The sequence below is a fragment of the Triticum aestivum genome, chromosome 5D (assembly GCF_018294505.1).
Source record: "Triticum aestivum cultivar Chinese Spring chromosome 5D, IWGSC CS RefSeq v2.1, whole genome shotgun sequence".
Classification (NCBI taxonomy): Eukaryota; Viridiplantae; Streptophyta; class Magnoliopsida; order Poales; family Poaceae; genus Triticum; species Triticum aestivum.
In genome coordinates, this window is record NC_057808.1 from 378,239,417 (window position 1) to 378,251,122 (window position 11,706).

The 11,706-nt window shown below is 51.3% G+C and overlaps 1 protein-coding gene across 1 annotated transcript; it reads right to left on the reverse strand.

Moving 5' to 3' along the window:
* Positions 1 to 546: 546 nt before the first annotated feature.
* On the reverse strand, positions 547 to 10,746 carry LOC123121919 (peptidyl-prolyl cis-trans isomerase FKBP16-4, chloroplastic). The gene is made up of 9 exons (XM_044542012.1): positions 10,437 to 10,746; positions 10,273 to 10,334; positions 10,110 to 10,165; positions 9,707 to 9,764; positions 2,406 to 2,480; positions 2,026 to 2,115; positions 1,501 to 1,578; positions 942 to 982; positions 547 to 862 (listed from the first exon to the last, which is right to left on the reverse strand). Exons 1-9 carry the CDS (start codon positions 10,615 to 10,617, stop codon positions 835 to 837), a joined length of 669 nt encoding a protein of 222 aa, XP_044397947.1. The 5' UTR covers positions 10,618 to 10,746; the 3' UTR covers positions 547 to 834.
* Positions 10,747 to 11,706: the final 960 nt, after the last annotated feature.

An 11,706-nucleotide genomic window follows, 5' to 3' on the forward strand; every position in this document is an offset into this window, starting at 1 on the left:
ACCAGTGGCTACTCCGACCTTGACGAGCTATTTGTTTTGTGTAATATTTGATGCAATTTTTTTGCTTTTCCAAAACAAAAACTCAATATGGCATATTTTACAAGTTATTACTCAGTTTAGGGTTATTCCAACATTTCACACCATAATCCAATTTATTTCTTTCCAAATGAGCATTATTGTTCTGTTCATTTTACATTTTTTACATCATCGTATGTAGGTCAGTTATTCTTACCATTGGCTCATTGTCTTGCGATTATGACTACTACCTATCAGTTTTTTTGTGTTGAACGTCTAGATGAACCCATGCTTAGTCTGCAAAAACTATCCACATTAACGTGTGTGTTATTCCGGATTGCCTGCATACAGATCGCTACTAAGACTCGGAATTTCCTATTTGGCGCTCGCATCGCTATTAAGGACAGCCATTGGATTGCAACTAGACGGCATATTTTGACAGTTATAGTACCAGCAACAAGTCAACTGCAGAGGAACTGAAACCCTTAAAATCAAGTACTGGAACTAAAAAACAATGTCAGAACTAGCTGATGAGGCTGCAAAGGCTATACAAGTGAGCGAACTGTGTGTGTGTTACAGAGAGCTAGAGAGGGATTGTACCTGAAAAAAAATGCAAAAAGGAATTGAATATATATAATCTATGGGAACTTGCTTATTCTCCAACCAGCAAAAAAACAGCTCCAAAGTCAAATATTACATTATGGTGCACTTATTTACGCGATAGCACCACTGAAATCTGATAATCTAGCCCCCTTTCTTGGAGTAACACTCTCCAGCATGTTCAAATATACATCATTTTCTGCAGAAGTCGATGCACAATTATCCTTCAACGATCTTCACAGGACTCCTGTGGAACAGATTGTTTTTCGTTAGTAATGACGAGAAAGAAAAATATCATGTGCATATTATCTAATAACTGCACATACCCAAATGGACTCTGTTTGATCGATAGTAGTTCGACATCCAGCTGTTAAAAACAGATAAACATTGAGTAAATAGCAAAAAATCACCACAATTGGCGTTAGGATTTAAAAAAAATCACCACTTTTTTTCTTCACTAAAACCTACCGGTATTGGAGCAAAATTTAGCAAAACATGGATGCTTGTGTTTTTTTAAAGCTGACACGATTATAACAGGGATGGCCCACGTATAAGCACTAATGTGGCACAAAAGTCAACACCGTTTGTTTGACCGTTACATTGGACGTGTTATGACCGGGGGTGGGGGGTGGGGGTGGGGGTGGGGGGAGGGGGCACCTATCAGTTCTATCCCCGTCAATAAAATTCCCCCATGGGAAAAAAAGATCCCCCGCACACGAGGCCTCCCGTCGGAGCCGACCCGCGCCACCAGCCCTACATCCCCGCCGTCAGCCCAGATCCCATCCATCACCAACCCCACATCCCAACAAAGTTACACTGGCAACAAGCTGAAGAAGAATGGAATAACTATTGATGTAAATGGCATGAAAATAAATGACTGTTTACCTCAATAGTTGCATTAGGAGGAATTTCTTGAACGCCCTTTTTTCCATAAGCTAGCTCAGGAGGAACAATAACCAACCTCTGAAATTTTCATTATTGTCATATTGCAGAATGAAAGTGATCTCCACATAAGAAATCATGACAGGAGCCGAGTTTGTATGTGTGTTCATGCCTCAAAATATTCACATGTATAAAGTGGTCACTGAAAATAAATAATTCATCGGAACCGAGAAATAATTGTTATGTAATCTTTATACTTATATGAAGCTAAAATGAATATATGCTTTTTGACATGATGCAGGCAACTTAGCATATTTCATAATCATCAATAAATGAAAAAACCTCTAAAAATCATCAATACTTTCATTTGTAAGGGTTGACTGATGGAAGCTTAATTATCTGTGGCAGAGCATCATGTTCTGTAACTGGTATCAACATACCTTAGCTCTCTACAAAGTCACAGGATTGTTTATTTGAAAATAGAAGGTTGTAGAGCAAAACCAAAATGAAACCATAGAAATTACTCACCTGGCCTCCAACTTTCATTCCCTCAACCCCGAGATCCAATCCTTTTAGAACATTGCCTCTTTCAGAATTGCCAACATCAAACCCATACGGCTACAGATGATTTAAGACAAGTAAACGAAAGTTAAACCAGAAAAACTATATTTGAAGTACGGTCACTTTTCAAATACTGCATCACACAACTATCAAGAAGTTTCTACATGTTCAAATTAAGAAGCATGCTTGATATTTGATGACACGGTCTCCTTTTGGAACGACGAAAAGGTGATAGAATCTTGTACAATATGAAAGTACAATTTCATGAATCTGTTATATTGATAATTTACTGAAGAGTATTGCTAATTTATCCTACACAGAAAGAAGCCAAAAATGTAAGGCAATACCGTTCCACCAGTGACACCGAGGCCCTGCCTACTTGTCATGAATGTTATGCCCTTCCACTTGGCCACGTAATGTACCTACACTCAGATAGGCATTGATCATCATACTTGAAAAACATGAAGCTGAAAACAAATTGCAACATTTCTGAACATTCATCTAGCTAGCGTATGAATAAGTGCACACGTATGGGTTGGAACACTATTAGGTACTGTAAGGTTTCTTTAGGCCAATGTTGCAATTTTCAGGAGGGGGAATTGACTCTTGTCCAAAATCATCAATAATAATAATAATTCTGGAACTTCATATTAGAAGAAAATGCCGAAAAGGACCAAAACAACTCAGTCCTTTTTTGGAACAAGGGGGTTATGTAGGAATTTCATAGGAATGAAATCCTATAGGATTTTTTCCTATGTCACCCTTCCGATTGAAAGGGTTTGCTTGAAGAATTCCCATAGGAACCCTTCCTTTCCTCCACTTGTTGGAGGATCCTAACATTTGCTCAAACCTCATGTTTTCAATTCCTTTGATAAGTCCAGTAAAACATGTCTCTTTATCTCTCCTCTTTTCTCTCTTTTCAAGAGATGGTTTCCTGCAAAGCGTCCAAACAACTATGTTGTACTAGTACATTGGCACGTGCAAAGCACGACCAAAGTCTATTGCACATTGGGTATGGTTTTAGCAGACCAGAACAGTCTTGCTGATGCGATTGGTGTGTGCACTGCCAGTGTGTGCACTGTGAGAGGAGCGGCGCCAGACCAGCAACACGCACTGATGGACGTAGCAGCAAATCAGATGAACCTTTCCTGCAACAAGTGCAGCGCCTTTGTTCTACTGTAGCATGCACGGTAGCTGCGAATCCCAACAATTTGGACCATCCAATGGGTCAATCCCCAATGCTGCTACCTCTGCAAGGATCCGGGCCACCCCGCCCTCCTGTGCCCGGATAGACCGGTGGTGTCGGAGCTCATGATGTACGGCCACGGTATCGAGGGGTTGGGCTTCTTCCACCTCGAGGTCCCCGACGTGCCGCCTCCCTCTGCCACTCTCCAGGCGGTCGTCACTGTGGTCGACGGGGTGGCCTCCCCGGAGATGATTGAGGCCGAGCTCAACCACCTTTACCGGCGCCAGTGGGACTGGGCGGTCACCCCCTCCACTGGCCACATCTTCACCATCGTCTTCCCCGACTCCGTCAGCTACGGCTACGCCACGCGCAGTGGCCGGATCACACTCGCTCTCAACCAGCTGGTCGTCGACATCTCTGAGCCGATCCTCGATGCTCAGGCCGTGGCCGTCCTTGACACCGCCTGGATCCTTGTGGCCGGCCTCCCTGACATTGCGCGGTCCGAGCTCGTCATCCGCCAGATGTCCCGGCTCTTGGGCAAGGTGGTGGTGGTCGATGAGCTCTCTCTGCGCAAGGAGGAGGAGGTCCGGGTCAAGGTCAAGTGCCTCGACTCCTCCAAGCTCCGCACCACCGTTCGAGTGTTCTTCAACGACCAGGGCTTTGACCTCAGGATCGCCCCCGAGCCCCCCAACCACGTCGGCCGCCCCCGCTTCTTCGACGTTGGCCTCCCCGGCGGCAACCCGGGGACCGACGGGGACTACCACGGACGTCACCGTCCCCGCTCCCACCACTCGGAGGAGGAGGGGGGCTTGGAGGACTCCCGCTCCCCGTCCCCTCTCCTCCTCCCCCTGCCGCTGGGGGCAAGGGGCGCCAGGCCGGTCCCCGCCAGCTCCTCGTCGGCCCCTCGGACTCGGTGGCGACGTCCTCCGAGGCGAGTGACATCTCCAGCGTCGGCCTGGTCGTCTGTCCGGCTTCTTCCCCGCGCTCTCCTTCCTCGCCTGCTCCTGTCGCGCTGGCCCCGGAGCCGGCCTCACCCCCGGCGTCGGCTCCGGCTTCCAGTCTGCTCCTGGCGGCTTCGGTGGTGCCCCCCGAGGTGGCTGTGCCGTCTGGGGATGACGCCCCTCCTCCGGCGTCGCCCCCTGCGGCCGCACAACCCCCTCCGACCGAGGCGCCACTCCCACCGCCGCTCCCTCTGGCGGCCACAGCCGCGTGCAGTGCTGTCCCCCCTCCGGCTTTGTGGTGCTCGTCCCCGACCCCGTCCCTGGCTCCGTTGCTCCTCGGCTGCACCGTGTCTGCTCCTCTGGCTTCACCCGCGGAGGCCCTGACCACGGATGGGGAGGCTCGGGTGACCACCCCCATGGCAGCCCAGCCCCCCCTCCACGGTCCGCGGCCTACTCTCGCCGCGGCCAGTCGGCTTCCTCCCCGGTGATTGCGTCCCGTCGGAGTGCTCGGCTGGATGCTGCTCACCCCGAGGGTAGTCTGGCTCTGCCCATCCCCGAGCGGGCGGAGATCCGTGCTGCTGCTCGGAACCTGGAGCCAGGTACGCCTGTCGTCCCCCCTTCGGCTTCGTCTTGTTCTTTCTCTGCCCTTGAGTCTATTCCTCTAGGCAACCTCGCGAAGGTTGCTTCTGACTCCGCCATCATATTTAGGGGGGAAGCTGGTCCCCCCTAGTCCAGATTGAGGCTATTAGAGCTCGCGAGATTCTTGGCGGAAGGCTCGCTGAGGCCCGTGCGGCTTTTCTTTCGCCACCCGTCCCACCCACGGCCGGCGAGACCCCTCCCCCGATGTCATCGCGGCGGACGGGGGGGGGGGGGGCCTCCTCCCGCTTGGGGGGGATGAAATCCGTGGCCGCACCCGCTCCCGCACCGCGGCCCTCCGTGCTCAAAGCGCCTCTCGTGTCCTGGAGTCAAGCAGCCCCCCTATGGTGCCTTAATGCATGCACTATTCTGGAACATCCGCGGTTTTGGCCATGATGGCCGACGCCGTCAACTAGTGGAGTACATGCGCAATGAACACATTGACATTGTTGCCATCCAAGAAACCATGCGTTCCGAATTCTCACTCCCTGAGCTTGACCGTCTGAGCTCCCACCTCTTCGCGTGGCATTGGCTCCCTTCTAGTGGGAGCGTCAGCCACTCGGGTGGCATCCTTTTAGGCGTTAAGGATGCCACTTTTGAGGTGGGTAGCATGGATCGGGGGGAATTCTTTGTGAGCATGGAATTGTTCGAGAGGTCTCTTAACTTCAAGTGGGAGGTCATCATCGTTTACGGGCCTGCAGACCATAGTCGGTCTGCCGCCTTCCTCGAGGAGCTCCACCGGAAGATCTCTGCGGCCTCCCTTCCGGTGGTGGTTGGAGGCGATTTTAACCTCCTTCGCGTCGCGGAAGACAAGAGCAATGCCAATGTCAGCTTTGCGCGGATGCAAATGTTCAATGACTTCATTGCTGATCTTGGTCTCCGCAAGATTGATAGGATTGGTGCCAGATTCACCTGGACCAATCGGCAAGCCTCCCCGACCCAGTCCGTCCTGGACCGGGTCCTAGTTTCCCCGGATTGGGACATCCGTTGTCCCTTAGCCTCCCTTCGAGCCATCACTTGGATTGGCTCGGACCATGTCCCGCTTCTCCTGTCCTCTGCTGATGAGCGTCCGCCGGTCACCCCTCGATTCCGGTTTGAGACCTTCTGGCTCTCCCAAACCGGGTTCGCTGACGCCATGGGTGCTCGTTGGATCGAGGCCCGCACCCACCCTCACCCCCGTCCCCCTTCGGCCATCGATTCGTGGCACTTTTGCACGAAGCGCGGACGACAGTTCATGAAGGGGTGGGGTGCTAACCTGGGTCGTGACCTCCGTGAACGCAAGAAGGCGCTATTATCCGCGATCCAGGCCCTTGACTTGCGTGGGGACGTGGTGGGTCTTTCTCCTGACGAGTGGCTCTCCCGTTATGACCTGGAAGACCAGCTCTCCGTTATTTACACCGATGAGGAGGCCTATTGGTGCCTCCGCGGTGCCCAGAAATGGGTCTTGAAGGGCGACGCGAATACGGCCTACTTCCAGGCCATCGCCAACGGCCGCCGTAGACGCAACACCATCCCTCTCTTGTGGGATGGTGCGACCCTCCTTCAAGACCCCCGAGACATCCGGTCCCACGTTGACGGGTTCTATAGATCCTTATTCTCTGCCGCCCCTAGAAGCGGCCTCTCCCTAGCCCCCGATTGTTGGTCTGGGCCCCAGTTGGTTTCTGATTCGGAGAATGCGGCCCTTACGGCCCCCTTTTCCGAGCGTGAGGTCTGGGATGCCATCAAGGGCATGAACCCATCCTCGGCGCCGGGTTCGGACGGCCTCCCGGTTAAATTTTTCCAAACCTTCTGGAACGTGATTAAACCGGAGGTCATGGCCATCTTCGACGAGTTCTACGTGGGCTCCATCGATCTCGGGCGTCTCAACTATGGGATCATTCTCATTCCCAAGGTTCCTGGTGCGTCCGACATTCGTCAATTTCGCCCGATCACGGTCATTAACGTGATTTTCCGGATCCTGGCCAAAGGGTACGCCAATAGGGTGACCCTGCTGGCGAACCGTGTGACGCACCCCAACCAGTCTGCCTTCATTAAGGGCCAATATATCCTGGATGGGGTCCTAGTTCTTCATGAAGTCCTTCATGAGGTCCGAGTCAAACACTTCAAGGCGGTTTTCCTGAAGATTGACTTCCATAAGGCCTATGATACGGTTAGCTGGCCCTTCCTTCGGGAAGTCCTTCTTCGGAAGGGCTTCGACGACCGGTGGATCACTAGAGTCATGCAAATGGTCTCTTGCGGTCGCACGACCGTGAACATCAACGGCGAGATCGGCCCTTTCTTCCCCACCCTCTGTGGGGTTCGACAAGGCGACCCCTTCTCCCCGTTCTTGTTCAATATGGTCGTGGACGCGCTTGCCTCCATCCTGGATAAGGCGAAAGCTGCTGGCCATATCCGTGGGATTACTCCCAACCTCGCCGGTGGCTCCGGGATCTCCCTCCTCCAGTATGCTGACGACACTATCATCATGGTCGAAGGCTCGGAGACGGACATCTCCAACCTCAAGTTCCTCCTCCTCTGTTTCCAACAAATGTCTGGCCTCAAGATCAACTTCGACAAGAGTGATGTTATGGTGATGGGCTACTCCCCCTCGGAGTCTTTGGCCATTGCCAACCGGCTTAATTGCCGCCTGGGCTCCTTTCCCACGACCTACTTGGGTATGCCCATTAGTGACTCCCGGCTCACCGTCGCGGACTTGCGCCCATCCGTGGCCAAGCTCCAAACGCGCATCGAGCCCTGGCAGGGAAGGTGGCTATCTAAGGCGGCCCGGACTATTCTCATCAACTCTTCCCTCTCCAGTCTCCTCTTGTTTCTCATGAGCTTCTACAGTCTCCATGAGACCCTGCACCATGAGATCGCCAAGGTCCAGTCTCGCTTCTACTGGGCGGGCGACAACGATAAGCAGAAGTATCATATGGTCAGCTGGCCGGACATTTGCAAGCCCAGGGAGCAAGGCGGTCTAGGCATAATGTGCTCTAAACGGATGAATATCGCCCTCCTCTCCCGCTGGCTTTGGCGCATCTCGCAAGGGCACGGTGGCCTCTGGCTCGACATCATCCGGAACAAATACTTGCGCGGACAGCCCCTCGCCTTCTGCCAGAGGTCTGGTGGATCCCAGTTCTGGCAATCGATTGTCCAACTTCTTCCGGTTCTCCGCATCGGGACCTCCATCTCGGTCGGCTCCGGAGCTTCGACTCTGTTCTGGTTTGATCGCTGGGCCGGGGACACCCCCTTTGCGGCGCGCTTTCCCGGCCTCTTCTCCATCTCCGTCGATCCCGTGATCTCTGTCGAGAGGGCCCTTCTTGACTTAGGGCGCCTTGCTTTCCGAAGGCCTTTTGGGCCCTTGGAATCCGCCGCCTGGCGTGAGTTGCTAGACTGTGTTGCCCTCCACGAACCTATGGTGGACGGTGGCCCTGACCTGGTGCGCTGGCGCCTTGATCCTTCGGGCCAATTCTCCACCAAGTCTCTGTACCTGGCTATCGCCCCCTCTTCCGCCCCCTCCCCCTCTCGACGGTGTGGTCCATCCGCCTACCTCTGAAGATCCGTATCTTCATGTGGCAATGGATTCGCGGTCGGGTCCCGTCCGGGGTTGAGGTTCGCAAGCGGAATGGCCCGGGCACTGGCATCTGCCCGCTTTGCGGTGTCCCCGAAGACTCGAATCACATTTTCTTCCTGCGTGTCCGCTCAGTTCATCTGGAGCTGCTTTCGCGAAGCGATCGGTGGAAATTGGTGCCACACCAACTTTCCAAACTTATTTGCCGAACTCCAGATGTCCCCCTTGTCGTCTCGCCACATTAGGTGGCTTGAGATTGGGGTCCTCGCTTGGACCCTCTGGACGATCCGCAATAAGCTTGTGATCCAGCGCACTCCTCTTCGACGGGCTACTGACGCTCTCTTCAAACTTTCGGGTTTCTTGCAGCTTTGGCGGCCGCTTAGCCGCCCTCAGGACCGCGATGCCATCTCTGCCTTCATCGCCGACCTCCGCTCGATGGCTGTCCGTCTGTCGCCGCCGCCCCCGCCGGAACCAGACTAGTCGCTTTCCTCGTCCGGCTTTTTCTGGTTTTTTTGGGCTTGTTGAGCTGTGCCCTCAGCAGAACCTTTGTACTGTGTTGTGAGACTTGGGTGTGTGTGTGTGGACTAGTCCTTGTATGTGTGCTCTCTGGCGGTTTGCTTTATTTATAAAGCGGGGCGAAAGCCTTTTTCAGTAATGGCCTCTATCAATGGACCATATTGCTTATTGGTTTTGTGATTTGAACGTTTAAAACAGATACACTATATAGTAGTATATATGTTGTATAATTCATGTGTTTTAGATTCCTATAAGATTCAACAAGGCATGACATCTAATTCCTGCACTTCTCCTATTCCTATGATTTTCCCAGCCTACATTCCAAACAGGCCCTCAAGCAAAAACATAACAAAACAAAACAAAAGGATAGCTGTGTTGTGTACATGCTTGAAAAGGAATGTTGTTACAGTTATAAGATGTCACCTTTTTATGCGATGATTTATAATATAAAACCAGAGAGTCAAACTAATTAAACTACATGGTTTCAAGGAGGTAGCAAAAAGTTTGCACAATTCAGATTTCCCATTTCATGATACCTCAGCCTCATCAGTTCTTCTCATCAGTAGAGATTCATTTATTCAGCCTCATCAATGATTGCCAGTGCAAATGCAAATGATGATAACAAAAAATTTGCACAATTCAGATTCCCCGTTTCATGATACCTCAGCCTCATCAGTTCTTCTCATCAGTAGAGATTCATTTATTCAGTCTCATCAATGATTGCCAGTGCAAATGCAAATGATGATAAATTCTTCTGTCGCATCATGATTTTAGAAATGCTCAGCTTGATAAAATGCAAATACTGGTGGTGGTACATACTGCGACGCGCGATCCCTTAACTGCTTTAGCCCCACCTCCTACTTTGATGTCATAGTACCTGCTCAACACTTTGCAAGTTACGTCACATTCAGGTGATGACAATTAACTAGCAAAGATGCTTCGGCTTACAAGTCCAACAAAAAAAAAACACCCCTAATCTTCAGCAACTATTCTCATATATGATGAACAGATTCAATCCTATTTTGTACTCTAGAATAGGTCCTACACGTCCACCAAAACACCATGTGACTGGCCTGATGCACTGACCATTCTACAGCCTGTAGAGCTTATTAATTGCTGGTCCAATTTACAGTATGATACACATATACAGCACAAGAGCTAGAGTGGCACCTAGGACTAGCAGTAGAGTAGCTCGGGGTAAGTCAGTAAAGAGTATGCATACTTGATGCCATTAGGCAGAGTGATGAAGTCGCTCTCCGGAATCTTGCTGCTCCTAAACTGCCCAAATCAACCAAGCAAACAGCAAAAAACTCTCAGCCCAGTCTCACCCGATGCCAAAGCCTGAACAACTGAAGCAGGACATGGTCGGGCACACGGATTCTTACAACTCTCCTGCTGGTCGACACGGCGCCAGCTCCCCCTCCTCCGGCGACGCTGATCCCCACGGCTGCGCCATAAAATCATCAAGAACGCACGTACTGACGACAGACAGGCGATGGTAAAACTGTATCAGGAAATGACCGACGGGCAACGGAGAGGCGTCAGGAACCTGCGGTGGCGGCGGCTAGCGAGGCGAACCATCGCCGGGTGATTGGTCCTTCCGGGGAGGCGTCCGCGCGGCAGGCGAAGGCGGCCGGCCGCGGCCGCCGGGGCGTCTTGGACGCGGTGGAGAAGGAGAGCCGGAGGGCGCGGCGCGGGGACAGGGAGGGCAGGAGGGATGAGAGCTCCATTGGTGGAATGGTGGTGGCGACGACGATGCAAGGCGGGTGCTTGTTTGATTTGCTTTGGATATTATTTGGGGCTGGATCGTGTGGACTTCACGTTCGCGGCCTCTTCCAAACAAGCTGGGGGGATCTTCGATTTTCATCCGGATTCGGCTCCTATCCAGTCGAGTTTTTTTTTTTTCAATGGACGCCGCTTTTGTTGATAACTCATCTCTTCCTTTATTCTTCACAACCATCGTATCACTTACAAGGAAGGAGATCAGCTCATCTGATGGCGAATCCATCCAGACACCAAAAATAGAGTACTTAGCTAATTTAGCTAGTTCATGAACAGGTTGATTACAATCTCTCTTTTACATTGCTCAAACAAGAAATGGTTAAAATCTAACTTCATGAAGAAACAACCGTCTATAATGGCACTTGCTACTGAATTCGAGACACCTTCATTAAGATCATTGGCAACCCCTTCATTACCCGAGGCCACTTAGTCCGAATCTATTCGCTATTGTTTCAGCTGTGAAAGCATCATAACAAAAACTCAATTTTTTGTTTGTAGCGGCAATAAATTTTTCAGTGTGATCGTGGATAATTGCACCGACGACACCACTTACTGTATTAATCATCAATCTTTCAAAAAAAATACTGTATTAATCATCGCAAAACACTTAATGAGTGATAGATTGAATAATGTAAGAGGAAGGGTCATATACCCGATTAAAAGATAAATGGTTCTCGTAACAATTTTACTAGTTTTGTAGACAATGTTGCGTACCGCTTTGCTAGGTTTAGGCGACTCCGGAGCGATAGCTCCGCCGCCGCCCCTATCGCTCGCCCGTCCGGCCGCCGGGCTGGCTGGCCTCGTTCCCACCTGTGACCTTGGATCGCAGTGTGGCCCTGTTGCGGCTCCGTCCGTCTGTGTCTCGGAGAAACGCGGAAGCGGATCTCGTGAGAAGGTTTCTGCCAAGTCTACGTCAAACCAATCTGGGAAGGATGATGGTGTGTTGTATCTGGACTCAAAGTCTACTGGTGTCACGAATTCAGGAACCACCGTGGAAGCTGGAGCTTCGTGGTCATACAGTATGGACCCTAGGGTTC

Coding starts and splice junctions, on each gene's coding strand:
- LOC123121919 (XM_044542012.1), bottom strand. CDS start 10,617: ATGGAGCTCTCATCCCTCCTGCCCTCCCTGTCCCCGCGCCGCGCCCTC. Junction 9,765..10,109: donor ACTCTGCCTAATGGCATCAA/GTATGCATACTC, acceptor AGTGTTGAGCAG/GTACTATGACATCAAAGTAG. Junction 1,579..2,025: donor GAATGAAAGTTGGAGGCCAG/GTGAGTAATTTC, acceptor TGAAAATTTCAG/AGGTTGGTTATTGTTCCTCC.